Here is a 21,380-nt window from a genome sequence, read left to right as displayed (position 1 = left end):
GAAAGATGTTTGTTTTTAACCCTGTCAGCAAAAGGAGTGACAATTAGTTGTGATGTATGCATATTCATTTGTTAGTTTCTTTTATTTCAAACCTAGGACTGATTTACACTGTTAATCTTTTTTTGAATTCCTTTTTCTTAAGAATTACTGTTTGAGTAGAGGGAGGTGGTGTAAGAGAGCGGGGTGGGCTGGAGGGGAACCGGGTGGCGGGGAGAGGGGGTGACTGGAACCAATAGCGTGCAACATCCTGCTAATATAAAGAACAAAAAAAGACTTGAAAAACAAGAGCAGGGGAGCCAAGCTGAGGTAACTCGCCGGGTCTGTAGGAAGAATCCTGACAGCAGAAATCGGGGAAACGAATGAGAAAGAAATCGATCACAGCCTATTGATCACCAAATTGTCTTTCTATTTAAACGTTGACGAAAGTACACAGATGGTAAGTGCTTCTCGCCCATTCCTCGCGTTTATTGTGCAGAGATGGCTAGCTAGCGACAGCATACCCTCTTCCCCCTCCCTCTCCTTTTGTGATGAGGTGATGTCCACTCGATGCTAACTCGCTAGCTACCAAGGTTGCTAGCCATCCATTCCGTTTTTTTGTGGAATGACTCATGTTTACCCTGCTGTTCTGATTTTAAATAGGGCAAAAACGTGCAATGTAACGCTATTTTATTGCACTGTGCCAACTTGCCATCTCTGATAATTTTTTTGTTGCACGCTAATTAATCAATCCGGCATTATGTACGGCATTGTGCAGTTACCCAGCATTTCACTCAAAATGAGCTTATCTCGAACGATCCATATTTATAGTTACGTTAGCTTGCGAGCTAGCGCAATATCGGGCACTATTCTCACTGGTTGAGGCTTTATTTTATGTTTTGCCTCAAGTGAAGCTTTAAACAGTCATATTGTCTGTCATGTTTTAGGATAAAGTGCACTTGTTTAACTTTAGTTTGATCATTCTGATGTATAATCAGAAGGAAATGTGCACTGTCGTTCGCCTTTGTTGGTTTACTCAACAGATTGTGGCTGTGCGTAGTATACATGTTTTTATTTTGACCATTTATTAAGTTTACGCCTGCCAATCATATACATCTCCCAGTTTGGCTTCAGACGCGCTCTCTGGCTGGCTGATGACAATCTTAATGTCTACGTACTGTTATTACCTAATCATGCCATCCATTATTTGGTGCACAGAACCTGGCGTCTCTCCTTGTTACATAAAGGGCTGTGGAAGGGATTCTGGTGTGGTAGGCGCAAGGCGGTGTTAAGAACTGGAAGGCATTGAGCCGACCGCATCATTGCAAGCCAACGCTTTGTCATAGTGAACGGTATTAGCCTAGAAATGCATCAATTATATCATATATTGATTTTTTTTGTAACACCCCTGTGAATTATCTGGCTCCCTGAGAGCTCATGACAGTAGCAGCATGGCCCAGCACTAGCAGAGTGGGTAAAGTACCTGTTTCAAATGATCTTCCCTTCCATTCCCGCATAATGTTCTCCAAGTTGAGACCTTGGAGAACACATTTACAGCGCTATCTGCGGTCTTGCCAGACCAGCTCTCTATCAAATCAAAACGCCGATCTCCATAATTACTGCCTTGCATATTATCATTTTCGTTTACCGCCACGTTGTGGGTACAGACTGGGGATCTGTAGATGTGCTGTCTGTAATTTTGGCCGAGGATTGACACATGGTTGAAGACAAATTTACATCATTGCTGGCGGATTTGTGGGGCAAGCTTCTGTGGCGAGACGTTTGTTCTGAGTGATTGTCTTCTGCGCGAAGCTGTGAAGCTGGTTTCACTGTACGTTGAACGTGCCAAGACTGTCTACTTGTATTGACACTTAGGATGCATTGAGAATTGCACCTGCAGTTTGCTTGAAACATTTCCATTGTACAGCCATATGCACCATTGCCCAATGATTCGTCAAAGGCACATACTGCCTCTGTCTGTCAGAGTGGAGGGGAGGCTTTGGTCACAATGTAAAATATGTTCATTACATGCAGGTCCAATTGAAGTAACTACATAGTGCACATGTTTCCTTTATACAACTATGGGAAATGTTTCCACTTGTTTTTGAGTGAACAGCTCCAAATGCACTTAATTGAGCTTTCCTTCATAGCTGGCCAAGTCCTCATGGTATCAGATTTTCTTTTTACAGATGTCACAGAGATGGTCTGTTGGGATGGTGTAGATGACAGCATCTTACTACAGTCATTGGACAGGGAGTGCAAAAAGAGAACGGTCAGGTGCTGTATGTTTTAGGTGCAGATCAGTGGAGGGTGTGAGTGGGAGATGCATCCAGCTGTTGTGTGCTAGATGGAAGAGGACTATGAATGAGTAAAGGTAGATAGCCAAAGCTGCCCAGTTGGTTATGGCCATTTTAGCTCGCCTAAGGGCGCTTTTAAATTATTCATTGTTTTTGAGTCAGGGTATCTTTGAACAATAGCCTCACATAAGATAAACTAAGACATGGCATAATGACAAATGCCATTCCCTTGTTGATTGCGTTTTCAAAATTAATGTTTTTTTAAACATTAATTTGATTCAGTAATTATGTAGCGCACTTGGGTAGAAGTCCCAAATATAGTTAACTGGTAATGAACCATAGTCAGGGAGATAAACATGTCAGAAATAATCCAATAATCATTGTTTTTAATGCCCTGGAGGGATGTAAGACTTCATTCACACAGCATTAGGGGATTTATCCCAGCCGTTTCCGCCCCAACTTTTCCTCTCCTGTCTTTATTATTGTGACATGGAAGCCTCTTGAAAACAAACTTCCTAAATGGCACTAACGGTTCATTGTGTTGTTTACACCTGCTGTATTGTATCGTTGCTTGTTGTGAATAACACTATTCTTTTAGATGCACACTGAACAAGACGTTTAAATGTTTTATATCGGTTAGAAAACCTTCCTATTGGCTGTTCTTACAACCTCGTACCAAGCAATTGCAGTCACATTTGGAGGACCCAAGGACAAACTGCACACTGCCCAGTAAAAAATTCAACATTCTTCACAGCAACCTCGCCTCACGTGAGAATGACAGCAGCAAAGTGCCTACATGTGCAGTGTATACTGTGGGCAACCTGGTATACTGAGGAATGCCTACTGCATCACACACCACTCACCTTTCATATCTTGGGATGCGTAGGCTTAAAAGTTCATGCTTTTGTCTCCTGCCTCTGCTGTCACACAGCCCGACACAACAGGCAAAGGGGGCAGAAGGTATATTGCGCTTTAGTTGTACAATCGCCCATGTTTGAAATTGGAATGGAATGGTAGACTTCAGATTTGCATGTGTTTTGGTCAACGCGATGGGACCTGTCTTCTTGAATTCCTGTCCCTCCACAGGCTTTGGTTGCGCAACTTTCTCTTCTCTGCGCGATACGTCGTATCAGTTCTGAGGTTTGACGCTGAGGGCTGTTTTTTGAGTGACTTCATTAAATGCATGATCAGCGGCTTCTCGCTGGGTCCCTACATACAAAAGTCAATGGAGCGCAATATTGTTAAACGCTGATCTTGAGCCAACTGTTGTGGGTTGAAATCTCAGACTAAACTTTTCTCTTTCACCTTTTTGAGATGGGATGTCTGTAAAATGTTGGGTTATGCCAGTGGGAATGTGTGAAAGCTGAGAGTAGATGTTATTCAGAGGTTTTCCTTAGACACTCTTGACCCCTGTTTGTCAGTGTCAGCTGTTACCTCCCTAGACAGGTTTCACATCCGTGATTATGGCATTGAGGCTCTCTGTCACTAGTCGTATAAGGACAACCTCTCACCGCAGCCTCACAGGAAATGGCCTCCCCTGACGTGTGCAAGTGAAGAAAGACTTCAACTGACAGAGGTTGGAAAGAAACTTGCTAATTTAGTGGTTTTACAGCCTCTACTGCCTCACTTATTTGTTATCTGAGGCTTGTTCATTGGACATGGTGGCCTTGTTTCAGATCCACCTGTGACCAGAAATGTCCGCTGACTTTCCCTTCTCACCCCAGTACCATCTATCTCTAGCTAGTTAGCTGTGAAATCGCCTTAACATACTACACTACCAATTTAGGAGTTTACAATCTCACCATGTTCAACCTGCAGATCGATGTGCCTCAGAGTGGGGACTGACATTCACAACGACAGATATACCGTGCAAAAGTTGTCCATGCTAGGTCAATGGGTTACATGTCAGATTCTGGGACAAGGAGCGCTCTCCTTCAAGGCGTGACTGGGAGTCTTTTTGGCTCCAGTATAAAATAAATGAATTGACACGAATGGCTCATTTGAGAGAAGACATCCTCCTAAATGTTTAAATCTGACATGTATGATGTTTTCGAAATCTAAAAGTCGTATTCCTATTAACTTCCAGTATAGGGAGTCTACGTCATACCAGATGTATTTCTGCCTGCTTGAACGCCATCAACTCGGATGCATATGAAAACATGAAATGACCCAGGGAATCGAAAGAACATCACTCGGATCACAAATATGAAATTGTATTTGTCACATGCGCCGAATACAACAAGTGAGACCTAACAGTGAAATGCTTACTTACGAGCCCCTAACCAACAGTGCGGTTTAAATAAACAAAAATTAAATACAGATAAGAAATAAAACTAACAAGTAATTAAAGAGCAGCAGTAAAATAACAATAGCGAGACTATATACAGGGGGACCGGTTAGTTGAGGTAATATGTACATGTAGGTAGAGCTAGTTAAGTGAAGATAGAAGATAACAGAGTAGCAGCGGTGTAAAGGGGGGGGGCAATGCAAGTAAGTAGTCTGGGTAGCCATTTGATTAGGTGTTCAGGAGTCTAATGGCTTAGGGGTAGAAGCTGTTTAGAAGCCTCTTTGACCTAGACCTGGTGCTCCGATACCGCTTAATGTGCAGTAGCAGAGAGAACAGTCTATGACTAGGGTAGCTGGACACTTTGACCATTTTTAGGGCCTTCCTCTGACACCGCCTGCTTTAGAGGTCCTGAATGGCAGGATGCTTCGCCCCGGTGATGTACTAGGCCATACACACTACCCTCTGTAGTGCCTTGCAGTCATAGACCGAGCAGTTGCCAAACCAGGCAGTGATGCTCTCGATGGTGTAGCTGTAGAACCTTTTGAGGACCCGTGCCAAATCTTTTCAGTTTTCTGAGGGCGGATAGGTTTTGTCATGAAGAGGGCACCGACTGTCTTGATGTGCTTGGACTAGAGGTTGACCGATTAATCAGGGCCGATTTCAAGTTTTCATAACAATCGGAAATCGGTATTTTAGGATTTTTATTTATTTAACTAGACGAGTCAGTTAAGAACACATTCTTATTTTCAATGATGGCCGAGGGATGGTGGGTTAACTGCCTTGTTCAGGGGCAGAACAACAGATTCTCACCTTGTCAGCTCCGGGATTCAATCTTGCAACTTTACAGTTAACTAGTCCAATGCGCTAACCACCTGCCTCTCATTGCACTCCACGAGGAGCCTGCCTGTTACGAGAATTCAGTAAGAAGCCAAGGTAAGTTGCTAGCTAGCATTAAACTTACCTTATAAAAAACAATCAATCAATCATAATCACTAGTTAACTACACATGGTTGAAATTACTAGTTTATCTAGCGTGTCCTGTGGGGCAAAAAAGTATTTAGTCAGCCACCAATTGTGCAAGTTCTCCCACTTAAAAAGATGAGGCCTGTGATTTTCATCATAGCTACACTTCAACTATGACAGACAAAATGAGCTGTTTATGACTTCAAGCCTATCAACTCCCAAGATTAGGCTAGTGTAACTGATGTGAAATGGCGAGCTATTTAGTGCGCGAGGTGCACTCTAATAGCGTTTCAAACGTCACTTGCTCTGAGACTTGGAGTAGTTGTTCCCCTTGCTCTGCATGGGTAACGCTGCTTCGAGGGTGGCTGTTGTCGATGTGTTCCTGGTTCGAGCCCAGGTAGGGGCGAGGAGAGGGACGGGAGCTCTACTGTTACACTGGCAATACTAAAGTGCCTATAAGAACATCCAATAGTCAAAGGTATATGAAATACAAATGGTATAGAGAGAAATAGTCCTATAATAACTATAACCTAAAACCTCTTACCTTGGAATATTGAAGTCTCATGTTTAAAGGAACCACCAACTTTCATATGTTCTGAGCAAGGAACTTAAACGTTAGCTTTTTTTACATGGCACATATTGCACTTTTACTTTCTCTTCCAACACTTTGTTTTTGCATTATTTCAATCAAATTGAACGTTTCATTATTTATTTGATGCTAAATTGATTTTATTGCTGTATTAAGTTCAAATAGGTGTTCATTCAGTATTGTTGTAATTGTCATTATTACACAAATAAATAAAGATTGGCCGATTTTTAATCGATATCTGCTTTTTTTGGTCCTCCAATAATCGGTATCGGCGTTGAAAAATCAGTCGGTCGACCTCCAGCTTGGACCATGTTAGTTTGTTGGTGATGTGGACACCAAGGAACTTGAAGCTCTCTACCTGCTAAACTGCAGCCCCGTCGATGAGAACGGGGGTGTGTGCTCAGTTCTCCTTTTCCTGTAGTCCACAATCCTCATTGAGGGAGAGGTTGTTGTCCTGGCACGACATGGCTCGGTCTCTGACCTTCTCCCTGTAGGCTCTCGTTGTTGTCAGTGATCAGGCCTACCACTGTTGTCATTGGAAAATGTATTGGTTGTATTGGAGTCGTGCCTGGCCACGCAGTCATGCGGGAACAGGGAGTACAGGAGGGGACTGAGCACACACCCTTGAGGGCCCCTGTGCTGAGTATCAGCTTGGCGGATGTGTTGTTACCTACCCTTACTACCTGGGGGCGGTCCGTCAGGAAGTCCAGGATCCAGAAGCATAAGGAGGTTTTTGGTCCCAGCGTCCTTCGCTTATTGATGAGCTTTGAGGGCACTATGGTATTGAACTCTGAGCTGTTGTCAATGAATAGCAGTCTCACGTAGGTGTTCCTTTTGTCCAGGTGGGAAAGGGTAGTGTGGAGTGCAATAGCGATTGCTTTCAAAGCACTTCATGGCTACATACTTGAGTGCTACGGGTCGGTAGTCATTTCGGCAAGTTACCTTGGGGTTCTTGGGCACAGGAATTTTGGTGGTCTGTTTAAAACATGTTGGTATTACAGACTCGTACAGGGAGAGGTTGAAAATGTCGGTGATGACACTTGCCAGTTCAGCGCATGCTCGCAGTACATATCCTGGAAAACTCTGGCCTTGTGAATGTTGACCTGTCTAAAGGTCTTACTCACATCAGCTGCGGAGAGCATGATCACACAGTCTTGGTGCTCTCATGCATGGTTCAGTGCCATTTGCCTCACAGCGAGCATAAAGTAGTTTAGCTCGTATCACTGCGCAGCTCTTGACTGTGCTTCCCTTTGTAGTCTGTAATGGTTTGACAGCCCTGCCACATCTGACGAGCGTCAGAGCCGGTGTACTACGATTCAGTCTTAGTCCTGTATTGACGCTTTGCCTGTTTGACGGTTCATCGGAGGGCATAGCATGATTTCATATAAGCTTCCTGGGTTAGAGTCCAACTCCTTGAAAGTGGCAGCTTTAGCTCAGTGCGGCTGTTGCCTGTAATCTGGCTTCAGGTTGGTGTATGTACTGTGGTCACTGTGGGGACGACGTCATTGATGCACTTATTGATGAAACCAATGACTGATGTAGTGTACTACTCAATGCCATTGCAGGAATCCCGGAACATATTCCAGTCCGTGCTAGCAAAACAGTCCTGAAGCTTAGCATCTACTTCATCTGACCACTTAAAAAATATATATTGATCTAGTCACTGGTGCTTCCTGCTTTTTTCCCTCTGGTTGCACATTTAACATGCTGATAGAAATTTGGTATGACGGATTTAAGTTTCCCTGCATTAAAGTCCCAGGCTATTAGGAGCACTGCCTCTGGGTGAGTGTTTTTCTTGTTCGCTTATGACAGAATACAGCTCATTCAATGCTGTCTTAGTGCCAGCCTCTGACTGTGTTGGTATGTAAACAGCTATGAAAAATACAGATAGTGTGGTCTACAGCTTATCATAAGATACTCTACCTCAGATACGCAACAGCTCGAGACTTCCTTAGATATTGTGCACCAGCTGTTATTTACAAAAATACATAGTCCGCCGCCCCTTGTCTTACCAGACGCTGCTGTTCTATCCTGCCGGTACAGCGTATGACCAGCCAGCTGTATGTTGATAGTGTCGTCGTTCAGCCACGACTCCGTGAAGTATAAGATGTTACAGTTTTTAATGTCCCATGGGTAGTTTAATCTTCAGCGGAACTCATCGATTTTATTCTCAAAAGATTGCATGTTTGCTAGCAGAATGTAGGGAAGTGGGGGTTTATTCAATCTCCTACAATTTCTCAGAAGGCAGTCCGCTCTTTGGCCGCAAATCACAGGGATCTGGGCCTATTCCCGAGAAAGCAGTATATTGTTCGTGTCGGGCTTGTCAGACTCGTTCAAGGAAGAAAGGATTCTGCCTGTCCATGCTGAGTAATCGTGGTCCTGATGTCCAGTTATTTTCGGTCATAAGAGACTAGTGGGAACATTATGTACAAAATATATATATTTATTTTTAAAGTAAAAAAAAAAAAAATGGTTGGGGTGGGGGGGGATGTATAACGTCTGCCATTTTTTTTCATGGAGATGTTCACCCTTTTTGAATATAACATTCAGAATGGGTGGCCCTTTTAACAGGCTGGTGTAGTCATAGTGCATTTTTCCTGTTTATTTTCCATCCCTCTGTCCCATAAAGGGGTGCAAGTCAGCGGTCTAAAAATAAGATGCGCTGAGAGACTAACTGAAATGAATGGCCACTGACTTCTTTCAACATCTAGGGCAAGTTTCACGACTGTACGTTACCGTAAGAACACTGGGTGATCTCTCGCTCCGTGTGTGTGTCACAGCCTGGGGTTAAAGTTAAGTAAATACCCGTGCAAGCAGGCACTTGATGCTCTGAACCCTTCCCTCAATACTATTATTAGGGAAGAGCTAGCCTCAGTGTGGTTTCCCTGGGCCTGAACAGACAACCCCGGTGAAGGCCTCCTTCGAGGCAGGGTGCAGTCACCCCCAGACCCCCTGCCATTGTTGTGGTGGTCTGAGCTCCAGGGGAACAGGCAATGGGATTTGTCATTGTAATGAGAATTGGAGCTCCTCATCAGAGAGGGAGAGTCTCAACCTGATCTGACTGTGGGTGCAGCACAGCAGGGCCTAACTCTTCAAATGGCTGCATGGAAGAATCTCACATACATGAAGTGTAGCCTACCTGAAACTCAAACAGAGATGCAGTGTCTCTTCTGCTTAGTGTGAATAAATGACCGGTAAGAGACTGAATATTAATGTTGCTAAAGGTGGGAGCCTGATCGGTGAAGTGCTCTTTTCTCTCTTCAGTAAGTGGTTCAAACTAATCTAAATGGGTACACCAAATTGTAATTTAATTGCCATGTGTTAATCTAATGGGCAGCCTGCATCTAGCCTACTGTTTTTGACCACCTTTAGTTGTGTGCACAGTTGGCACACCACAATGTTCATATTGTCCTTCTCACCATTTAAGGTTGAGGTTTGGTCTGCACTGATCATTCCCTGTGGTAGTTCTTATCTGCTGTCATCAGCCTGTGCTCTAAGCCCAGTGGGGTGGCAGTTAGCTGTGGCAGGCTCCCCACAGGGACTCTTAAAGTCTGTGTCATCACTACTTCCTGCCGCAACGTCATTCTTTGGTTGGCGTCTCCATGTACAAATAAGGCAAAAGAAGACAGATGGCAGCAGCCATGTAGAAGCCTTCCAGGACTGACTGTGTGCTTGCCTGCCATGGTATCTATTCTTGTTTTCATGATCTTTTAGTGGCTATGGCAATTCTGGGCTGCAGTTTATCTTGTGCAGCCTGAATTGGTGATTCACTTTTCTGTAAGGTACTGTATGTTGCATGCTGTGCTAAAACAGAAACCATTGCCTTTTGAAGCAGTTTATTTATCTTGTGAAATATGAAGCTCCTGTTGAGTGTTACTCATGGTTGCAACAGGAAGTGAGTTTACCATGCAGCCAACCAAGCAGTGCACCCCGTACCCTACCCAAATATGAGAATGAAGGAGACTTTGTGAGGAGGAAGATGGACAGGATGGCGATTGCATCTACAGGAAGTTGCAGTCCCTCCATCAGACATTCCGTTCTCACAAACTAAGGCAACACCCCAGCTTCCTCAGTCATTCAGTTTAAAGATATCTGACATGATTTTCACATCAGGGTTCAGTAGTGAGTGGGCGACAGTTACGGCAATGTAAAAATTTCAATTTAATAGAATACCAAGTGGATTCCCAAAGTCTGTGGTTACTGTATCATCTGTGCACATGCTAGATGATGTGTAAGGGCTTTTGGGGAGCTCTTCTCGGACCCTAATAGCTGCCAGTTGTGAAGTGCAACATAATTCAATCAGTGTCTGATGGGTTTCACTCTGAACCTCTTGCAACGGCTCATCATTATTTAAGTTAAATTAATTTTTCGGTCCGTTCTAATTGAGCAGACCCAATGAGGAGCTGGATTTGTTGTAAACAACCCATATCCCTGTGGATCAGTGCTCTGTGTGTGAATGTAGCCTAAATATCCTCCTTAAATGTAGCCTAAATATCTGCACAGTTGTCTGTCAAATGAGCCCCCCCTGACTACTACCATCTCCTTCCATAACAGTCGGGTTTAGATGTCAGCAGTGGACTTTCCCAGAGAGCAGTCTGGCCTGCAAGTGGACACAGCCTTTACAGTGCGTCTGCCTAAATGCGTGTGTCTGTCTGCTAATTGATCTGCTAGTCCAGCTTCAGGGCGTGGATGTCAATGTGGAAAAATTGCTGAAGCCTGTCGGTCACATAGTTTTGAAGTATAGTTCTTCACCAGGTGTGTTTGGAGCAAAGTGTGACAGCTGAGACAAATTGCTTGACTCGTGTCTGCCCTGTGGACGTTCAGACTTTTGTGACCTAGTTTCAAACCGACTCTAAGCCACAATGATCTGCTAGGTCAACATCTGTTAGCAATATGGCAGACAATATGATACCTATCCTGCCCTCATGGCTTTTGACAGGGAGTCAGTGCCGACCGTAGGGTCTAGGAGTTCATGTTTGTATGTTGAAAGTAACTTGTTTGTGTACAGTATAATGCAGTTGTCATGGAGAGGAATGAGTGTTCAGGGCCTCTCTGTAGAGTCAAGTTGAAGCAGGAAGTCCATGGATGTTTGTGTCAGAGTGTAGGGCTTTGGAGCCACGAGTAGAGAAATGAGACGGCCCTGCATTACATAAGACCTTTAGTTCTATAGACCTGAATGGTGCTTTCTGTTAAAGCAAAGCTCTCACACTGAACTGTTGTAAGGTTTGTGAACAAATGTTTTTTTTTTATTGACTCAAAGCTGTACATCAGAATTCCAGTTTAGTGATGTAGTGTAACAGTGGCATTGGTTGCTTTCTTAAACCGCTGTGCGGTGTGCAAGTCGAGAGCGTCGAGAGCATCCAGAGGATGTCCGTAATGTCGCGCTTGGGGTTAATATTTGAAATGGCTGTGCTTCCCTATGATTGTGTGTTCAGTGTACCTACTCACATGTCCAGACAGAAGGTAGCTGACCTGCCCTCTGGGGAGTACAGTACACTGACAGATGGACCTGCTGTGAGGGAGAGAGCGGGAGTGGGGAAACGACTGAGATGAGAGGGATATTATGGACATGGTATTGTCAATATAACAGGGGAAATCCTGAATGCTTACACTTCTGTTGTAATAACACTAAATAGGAAAGTACTGAGGTGTACTCATTTGTATTCCAGGACAACAGAAATGCCCCTGAAGATAAACCTGTCCAGCGCTCTAAAGTAAATATACCTCCATTATCACCCCCCCTTGTCCCGGTTTCTACCCAGTAGGACATTATCTTTTAATCACTATCCTTCTCCATTACCTGTCTGTCTGGCCCAGTGTATCTCACCCTACCTTTACTCAGATGTCATTTAAACGTCATCCATAATGGAACTACAGTTTATATACCAGTATATGTTTTCACATACACTCAACAGCAACTCATTTCGATAGATTGGTTATAGACAACTGAGCAAGTTGAGATGATGCTTCATTTATCCATTGAAACACATGTTTGAGGCCATAGTAACAGTGTGGGTTTTGTTCATGTGCGTAGTCCTTCAGCTTCAAGACACCGAGGGAGGTGTGCTCGTCATGTGAGAAGACCGTCTACCCCATGGAGAGATTGGTGGCTAACAACCTGATATTCCACTCGGCCTGTTTCTGCTGCAAACACTGCAACACCAAACTCAGGTGAGACTCTCTCACTCACTCACTCCATATCAAACTGTGTTGTTCTTTTGTTTATATTCTGCCCCTCCCTCCCTGCAGCCTGGGTACATTTGCTGCCCTTTCGGGGGATTTCTACTGCAAGCCGCACTTCCAGCAGCTCTTCAAGAGCAAAGGCAACTATGATGAGGGCTTTGGCCGCAAGCAACATAAGGAGCTTTGGACCTCCAAGGAGGGAGAGAACATAACTAAGACTGCGTAGCCACGCCTGTCTGTGTCCCAACCGTTCTCCCACGGGAAAGGCTATACGGACACTCCTGACCTGCAAACCCACTTTTATTTTCAGAATTGGTAACGTTCAGGGTTAGTTTTAGATTTTGGGTAGTTTTGCAGGTCAGCAGTCTCCTACTGGCATTTCCCATCTCATCCCCAAAGCTGCCTCTTCTCCACCTCCAACTTGTCATAAAGAGCACCGCCGTGTCATAAAGAGCACCGCCGTGTCATGAGGGGTGCAGTCAACGCTCCTGTGCTCTCGCTCCACATGGAAGACACACACCCACGATGACTGGCCAGTCGCCCCCCCCCCCCCCCGTTGCTCAACATTTTTATTTAGTGAAGCGTTTATTCCTTTAATTTGGTTTTAGTATCATTTTACATTTGCTCTTTTGAAATTGTTGATTGTGACCAAACTGATAATTCACAAACCAGTGGTATGTTTTTGCTGTCTTTTTGAGGACAACATATCATTGTTTTCTTGTTTATTTTTCGGATAAACTTGCACCCTTTTGACGCAACAGGCGCAAGGGACCGTATGCTCAGGTGAACATATGGTTAGAGAAGCTGGAGTTCACTCTCCGCTGTAGAGCATACTCAGGTCAACCATACTGAGCTAGGTTCATTAGCAAGTTTGTATTTTGTGACCTCTTCTTAGTTCCATATAGTCAATTAAATCTAACACCAATTTTAAAGACCAGTCCTCTGCATTGCGGTAGCACCGGCGGAAGCCAATTTGTGAGTTTGTCAGGGTTCACTTATCTGAGAAACAAACATGGTACTGTAAAACTGTCACACGTTCTCTCTCTGGGTACATTTAGTTGAATTCTGTCTTATTGTTCAAATGTTTTTTTGCTCCTGTGATCTGAATAGCTGCTAGGTTTCAGTTCTGCATGTTTGTCCTGTATGAGTTTTCGCTGTACCTTTTTAGTCTGTACTGCCCTCCTGTGTTCTGGGTGACTTTTTAAAACTAAACTGCTTCATTGACTCTTAATCTCACTTTACTGGTTTTAAAATGCTCTCTTTGCTCTGTTATTTGCTGGGTTTGACGGTCATGCGATAAGTTGCTCTCACTAGTAGAGGCTTTTTTTTTGTCTTTATTCTGAATATGAGAAGTATCTCATAGGTGTTTGTACATAGATTGTGCTGAGTGAACATATCGCACTATACTGTGCACATATGACCATGCATGTTAACCAGACAAGTCAATGTTAGATTGACAGGGAACCTAGCCTAACAGGAAACCACAACTGTCACGCTAATATCCCCTGCTGCTTCCTGTTCATGTACTAAATTGGGCTAAGTTGGTGTGTAAAACTAAGCGGGACTTTCGGATCTTTCAAGACAGCTGTGAACTCTGGTGGGGGAAGAATGTCAAATCCCGATGTCTGTGATCTGCCAATTGGGGAAGACAGCTCTAGAAAGAGGCCAGAGTTTCTGACGCAGAATTATGAGTTGGATGACTGTTTTGAAAAGAAAATCCATCAGCTTTTTTTCTTGAGTTCCCTGTTGTCTTGAATGCTCGAAAGTCTGAGAATTCTGTGTTCTGAATGAGGCAGAAATTCACATGACTGGGATGTCCTGACGGGGCTGCAAGTGAAATCACATAATATAAAAAAATATATATTTTATCGTGCTTCTCCAGTGACATCACATCTGCAAACATAAATATCCTTTTTTTAAATATTTTTTTTTTTATATAAATGCCTCATGGCTTTCTTGTCTCGACTGCATCACGTGATTCTAAGCAGAGGTGGTGGATTTGTGAAGATGGTTCACTTCAGGCCGTTCACCATTGGGGGAAAAAATAAGTCAGTTTCAGTCTGCTGAACAGGGTGGATCTCTCATCGACACCAATGTGATATATAGCAGCTGGGTCTGGTCTACTTTATTGAATAATGTCAATAAAGAATGAGGGAGTGGGATGTCTCGCTGCTGCTTCATCTTTGATTTTGAGCACCAGGACCTAGTCCTATGTGAGGGGTGGGCGCTAACAGGGAATGTTGTTTGAACTGGGGCATGTTCAGGGGAATTCCTACGCAGTGAGTAAAGCCCAGGCCTACAGAGCCCTGAACCTCAGAGTAGCGCCTCCTGGTGGGGGAAGAGGTTGGAAATGCTTGAGTCAGTTCAGCCAGTCCCAGTAAAGGCTTGAAATATTACATATCACACAATTGTCAATAAACACATTTTCCCCCAGTAATTTCTTCTGTATAGCTTTTACTCATTGTTTAAGATGTGGGACTGGCCTCGGGATTAAACAGTGTGCTACAGGTATTTTTAGGTTGAAAAGTTCTAAAGCAACACCTGCTTTGGCCAACAAACTCAATAGACAAGATTTTTATTTTCATCATTCTTGCTTCAGAATGAGACTAAAACCATTGAATTACATCATTTGGGAAGTATTCAATGCCACAACATTTGAATGACTCAATGTATATTGTGACGGAAAGTTTACTGTGAATTATAGACTGGGTAGTTTGAGCCCTGAATGCTGATTGGCTGAAAGCCGTGGTTTATCAGACCGCATACCACGGTTATGACAAATCACTTATTTTTACTGGTTACCAATGTAATTAGATCAGTTTATAATAGCAATATGGCGCCTTGGGGGTTTGTGCTACGTTGGGCATATACCACACCTCTGGCTTCATTGCTTAATTAGAGCATGCTGTGCAGAATAGGAAATAAAATGTTACTTTTTGTTAATTAAGTAAAGCCTGAGAAATAAATGGCAAAAACCATGGCCTAACATTATTGTTTTTTCAAAACAATTTTTATTTGTATTTTTTTTTTTTTATGCACATACCTTTCTCCCTGTTCCAGCCTATTCCCCTGTGAATGAAAATGATCCTTCTGCTTGTTTTCCACTTAGTCCCTGTGGTGGATATGAGTGGCTTCACTCAGCCAGAGGTTTACGTACCCGCTCATCCTCCACTCTCTCCTGAATGGTTTTCATTTTTTCAGTACATTTCCTCAAGTTTGTAAAGTTATCTATTTGTTTTTAACATTTTTGTAACGGTCCTCGAGACCACCCAGAGTGCTTTGTAACCAAGAACATCATATCAAATAACACTGTGTCCATATCGTCTTGTGTGAGGAGTGTGCCAAGGTACAATGGCGTTATCCTGTGAATAAACTTTCTTTGTATATAGAGAGAGGAAAAAACTGGTACCAGGTGGCTCAGGTCTATGAGAGCTGTGTGACTGTCTGTGTTCTGCGAGTCATGTAGTTGTGTGCAAAATTGAATGTGGACTCAATGTATTTTTCAATGCAGGTGTCACTGTTGTCAAAATGTAATTGTATGCATTTAAAAACAAAAACATTCTGTATAACTTACTTGACCTGTGGATGGTGACCTTGCAAGCAAAAGGATGTTTTAGCTCTTACTCGTCTTTCACCTCTATTCTCCTCTCTTCTTTTTTGGATTATTACTCCAGTTAAATTGTGTTGTAGAAGAACATGATTATAAATAATGTGATTTGTCCCCCCCCACACATACACACACACAACACACACAATCAAATGTATTTGGTTTTATAATTTTCTTTCAGTAGTTTATTTTAATTTTGTACATGCTTTTGGAAAAATAAATGAAGATGCTGATGTTGCTCAGTGTGGTTGTCTTTATTACATGAGTAAAGGCAGTGCATATTTCATATTTGTTCAGTTATTCGGTAAATAGTAGGCCTTTTTTATTGTATAGGAGCTAGTGTGTTTTATACTGTTATAGACTCTTTCAGATGCTCGACAACAGGAGTTGTTTTAGTTCAAGGTGCATGAAGAAAACAGAACATAGCATCAATATTGTCCCTTGGTACAGATCTTTTATTCAAACCAGTTCCCTCACAGCAGGAAAATAATCCTGCAGCAACGGGACATTTTTATTAAGTGGATGATAATAAGTGGATGTTTTTTTGTAGAGGTTAATACAGATGTAGGATCTTAATTTGATCACCCTGTTGGAGGAGAAATTTTAAACCTATAGTGTATTTGAGATTTTAAAAGGATTCTGAAGTTTGTAATTTCCACTTTGAAATTTCAGCCTTGATTTGACATTACATTTTTCATAAGGGTAAATCAAGGCTGAAATTTCATAGTGGAAATGACAAACTTCAGAATACTTTTAAAATCTCAAATACACTACACACTTCAAATTCATCCTCCACAGGGTGATCAAATTAAGATTCTACATCTGTATCAACCCCTACAAAAATGTCCATAAATTAAAATCCACATCATTCACATTTCCTGTTGATGCAGGATTCTGTTCCTGCTGTAGCAAACAGGCTCAAATTACGATTCTACATCTGTAAATGTTTTATTAGTGCAAATCAAGTCTGACATTTTAAAGTGGAAATTACAAACTTTAGAAGCCTTTTTATACCTTTTATACATACAAGTTTGCATTTCCCTGCGTTGGAAAATTCTCTGAGAGAACAGACTGATCAAATTAAAATAGAACATCTAGTTTCTTTCACTTTTTATAGGCCATGTTTTTGCTATTGAGCCATGGATTAAACACTATAAAGTATGTATTTTGTGGCATCATTCATCAAGTCTTGCTGACCCTATACTTCTATGGAATAATCTACACTCACACAAACTATATTACATCCCTGGGTGCAGATTTGTTAGACCCTATACTGAATTTAATGTGTCAAATGTCACTGAAGTTCATGAGTTCAGTCAAATTGAAGTCAAATGCCATATACTTTTAATTAAGAATGATATTTGGTCTTCATAATGGTATCTGCTCATGGTATTTATTGTCAGCGCTCTGTCTAAAAAGTCCTTATGTGATGGAGAACGCATAAGTGAAATTTGTAGGCCTTTACTTTTCATGCAGCCTACGTCATCAATATATGTGTGGATGGTCGCAAGTCTGGTTTTGAGCGCGCCATTAATATTGTGCGCGCTACCAGGAGCAAGAAATCGACAGAGGAACAGCGCGCCCCCGAGAAAAGCACGGAGTCGTTTCAGTTACTGTATGCTTTACCCAAATGGAACACAAATCTGAGTTATTATGATGCACCTTTGCCCATGACCAACCACGGCATTCAGAATATTGAATCATAAGCCTATAAAGCATTGGGAATATACACATTTTTCTCGTTTTGTAAGAAGCGTTCTATAGGGGTTCCGGTGACGGATTGTTTTTTCTGTCAGGAAATTGGTTGCATTAAAAATACATTTTACTTTATGTCGGTGAGCATCAGGACCTGGATTTATGGAATATCTTTCGCTTAAGTCTTCTGAACAGTTGGTGCATGTGTATCACTTCTATTCTACAAAGAAAGCACCGTTCTTTCTACTTTTGTTGAGTTCTTCCACTGCATATCGGACACCGCGGAGATGGTAAAAGTTCAGTTATGCGCCGCACAATATATTTTCTCGATACAACCATTCGATCATAACTTGTTATCGATGCAAATGTTTAGTTGTGTGTGGTCAACTATGTGTTGCATCTGTCTCCTATAATCTTACATAATTATTCCGAAAATAATAGCCTGCTTTCGTAGTTGAATATTCATCTCCCATTTCCACCATGTTGTGTGTTGAATTACTTTTTTTTCACCTGATGTCTTTGTTATAAAAAGTCTGGTGACTGTTTGCAGTTTATGGATTTATAATAATTATTCTGTACAGAGATGGAACAATACAGTTAGGAGAGAAAAAGGGCATTGAACAAAAAGGAAAAAGCTGCACATTTAGCAGGAAAAGAGGCCATCAAAATCACGGAAATCGCTTCGTCCTTTTCCTTTGGTGTACTGTTACTGTTGCAAATGGATTTCATAAAGGCAACACGGTTATTGTTACATCTTTTGTGTTAGTTCACCCGTTCCATGCTGACAAAATGTCACTGGGAAATATTGATTATTGAATAGAGAAAATTATGACGATGGCCTATGTTCGTTTTTTCTATTGTAGTGTGTAAATTGGGCTTCTTGTTCCACAATGAAATGCCATCGGACGCTTTTCTTTTTTGATAAAGTTTGGAAATATGGGCAAGTTGTCGAACGTTTTTGTGGTGACGGAAGGTTGACACTTTATTTTTTGGTCACTTTCTGAGCGCAGTCTAATGTAACGGATTTTGGACTATATTTCTGTTAAATTAATTTGGCATTAGAGAAATCCAAATGTATACGCATGTACAGTGACGATCTCGATGTGACGACATTGTGTTTTCTAGGCCTACTGCTCATTAGAATTTATATTTACTGGCTAGTGCGTAACAAACTTTCGTGGACCAGCGCGCGCACTAGTGCCCCCGCACCTGGGGGCAACCCCACCATGGCGCCCTCATCCCTCTGTATCTCGGTGTGGTTGTGTGAGTGAATCAACAACAAAGACTGGGGATCAAAGATGAGGATGATGCTCTGGAGATAACGGTTCAAACTGACGCTGCAGCATCTCTCCTGAGCACCCAGTTAGAAGTTGAACCAGGACCCCCGCTAGAGGGAACGGCTCTCATCTTCCAGACAGAGGTTAATCATCAGGGAAACAACACAGGTGAGAGCTCATGCATATTCAACACATCACAGAACAATTTCAATAGGAATCCAACCTATAGAAACACTCACGCCCTTATATGCTGAATATGGCTAAAGGACCACCCAATAAGCTCTACTCAAAGTGTTATCATTTATTTTTCATCAAATTAATGAATAGTTAAGTGTCCTTAAGCCTCTTAAGGCCTAGTTGTACATCACCTGTAATTCTCATAGCCTAGGATTTCACTCCTTCCTCCATGACATTCATTACTTGATCAATTGGACAGCCCCCAGTTCTGGTCCCCCAAGTCAAAGTGAATTACTCCCTAAAAAGCAATGATGAAAACCAGCAGACACTGTGGCCCACAAGAACTGGAGTTTAGAATGATACAGATGTCGGATCTTAATTTGAGCCAGTTTGCTACAGCAGGAAAATTACCCTGCAGCAACAGAAAACATGAATTATTATGTGGATTATAATTAAAGCTGCAGTATGTAACTTTTTGGGTGGCCCAACCAAATTCACATAGAAATCTGAGTTATAGATATGCCATTCTTATTGAAAGCAAGTCTAAGAAGCGGTAGATCTGTTCTATGTGCACTATTTCTATGCTTCCCATTCACTTGTTTTGTTTTTGCTTCTATTACTTTTGGTTTGGTATACCAGCTTCAAACAGCTGAAAATACAATATTTCTGGTTATTGAAAATATTTTTCACACCGGTTTAGATGGTACAATGATTCTCTACACATTACATTGTTTGTTTTGCCACATAAACTGAAATTAGGCAAACTATTCTAATTTAAAAAAACAGAAAATGGCTGAGCAATTTCTGCTTCTTGCTCCTTTAATGGACATTTCTGTAGTGGTTGATATATTTTTTGTTAGGACAAAACAAGTGTGACCTTTCAAAGTGGAAATGACAAACTTTAGAATACTTTTTAAAACTGAAATACACTGCAAGTTTGCATTCCCTGTTGTGCAGGAAAATTCTCAGCAACAGAAGAGTGATCAAATTAAGATCCTACATCTGAACCAGTACAGGAAGTTCTATGCATGAATTTTTGTCCAACTAACGTTTTGCAAGGGAATTTTCTTCCCTCCCTAATCATCTGCCTCCTCTCTTTCCTCGCTAGTCATTACTCATGGAGGTGGTAGTCAATCCATAAGTGGGGCTCCAGCTAACTCTGCTGGGAGGTTGTTTTGGATCTGTGTTTTTGTTTTGTTGTACAAAAAACTTGGCAGACAGTACTCTGAGTTGCACCACGAGGCCGCACTACAAACTTTTATGGCAAGTTTTCACTCAAGCCTTGCAGTGCAGCTGTGAACATAGCAGGTCACACCAACCCAGAGCACTTGAGCATGTTAAGCAAGGAGAGACGTGAGGCCAGGGACTGCTCAGGGTTTTTTGGATGTAAGGCACTGAGACAGCGCAAGGGCCGTGGTTGGGAAAAACAGCCTTAGACTAAACACCTAAAAGCAGGCAGAGAGAAGGGGAGGGAGGAAAAGCCATGTAAATCAGGTGAGTCCTGGAAATGCGACGCAAGTAAAATAAAGGGGGCACAGCTGACTGGGCTGGCAGTGTGCAGCCTCTCTCCTCGCTGAATTCCCCACATTCCTCTGTGAAGGTAATTTAAATCAGGAGAGCGGGGGAGCAGAACGACGGACCTGAGAGGACAGTCAATGTATAACAGAGATAGATAAGTTGTTTGGTTGGTGTGTCCTGAAGCTATCTGTGACCCTGGGATTTCTCTCCATGTTTTTATAGGAGGAGAGAGGGCCAATGGTAGCAGGCCTTTGGTTTGTGGGTACAAAGGGTAGGCACATTTAGTGTGTCTCTTGGGTGAGGAGAATGTGAGTGGCGAGGGGGCCAGACGGACATACCTGGCATTCCAGTGGGTGATTATTACCCAGAATTCCAAAAGGCCACTGAAGTGCTTCAGTTGCTGCTGCTGTTGCCCATTTATACTTCCACCCCTCTTCATCACACCACTCTACCTCATCAGCCACTCACCTCCCATCTTCATCCTCCTCTCTTTCCTGCTGTTTATGAGGCAGGGGCAGCGTTGACATTTGGCACATGTGCAGTAGTGTATTATTTACAAGAATGCTCAATCAGCAGCACACCTGTTTCATTCCATTTCAACATTAGTCCTCTCAGATTCTAATAACAATACATTTCATTCGGTTAATATATTTCACTCACCTTAGAGTCCAATGTATTTCTCTGAATTTATATATGAACTTAGAGTTGAGTTACAGTGTGCTAACCCCCCTGGGCAAAGTGGCCAGGCATGCTCAGGTCATTGGGAGGTGACTGGTGATAACTGCTGTGTTGACACTAGTGCCTTCTGGAT

General features: G+C 42.4%; 2 protein-coding genes across 3 annotated transcripts in view; both read left to right on the top strand.

The window, feature by feature from the left end:
* The first annotated feature begins 250 nt into the window (after positions 1–250).
* On the top strand, positions 251–16,140 carry LOC135554452 (LIM domain-containing protein 2-like). Of its 2 annotated transcripts, XM_064986771.1 has the most exons (4): positions 252–436; positions 11,782–11,826; positions 12,147–12,283; positions 12,362–16,140. In XM_064986771.1, the coding sequence occupies exons 1-4, from the start codon at positions 434–436 to the stop codon at positions 12,519–12,521; spliced, it is 345 nt and encodes a 114-aa protein (XP_064842843.1). In that variant the 5' UTR covers positions 252–433; the 3' UTR covers positions 12,522–16,140. The 2 variants fall into 2 exon arrangements, with proteins under 2 accessions (XP_064842844.1, XP_064842843.1); XM_064986772.1 differs by lacking the exon at positions 11,782–11,826 and having other exon boundaries at positions 251–436.
* Positions 16,141–17,458: 1,318 nt separating this feature from the next.
* LOC135554450 (mitogen-activated protein kinase kinase kinase 3-like) overlaps positions 17,459–21,380 on the top strand; it is a 13,875-nt gene continuing 9,953 nt past the window's right edge. The window contains exon 1 of the mRNA XM_064986768.1: positions 17,459–19,042. The gene's annotated coding sequence lies outside the window, so the exon portion shown is untranslated. The remainder of the gene's footprint in view (positions 19,043–21,380) is intronic.

This window comes from Oncorhynchus masou, chromosome 14 (genome assembly GCF_036934945.1).
Source record: "Oncorhynchus masou masou isolate Uvic2021 chromosome 14, UVic_Omas_1.1, whole genome shotgun sequence".
NCBI lineage: Eukaryota > Metazoa > Chordata > Actinopteri > Salmoniformes > Salmonidae > Oncorhynchus > Oncorhynchus masou.
This window is presented reverse-complemented; position numbering and strand designations above follow the sequence as displayed.

Bases quoted from the DNA above. Each gene is read 5' to 3' on its own strand.
- LOC135554452 (XM_064986771.1), top strand. The intron at 11,827-12,146 runs GTAAATATACCT...TCATGTGCGTAG, and splicing joins AACCTGTCCAGCGCTCTAAA to TCCTTCAGCTTCAAGACACC. The intron at 12,284-12,361 runs GTGAGACTCTCT...CCCTCCCTGCAG, and splicing joins CACTGCAACACCAAACTCAG to CCTGGGTACATTTGCTGCCC.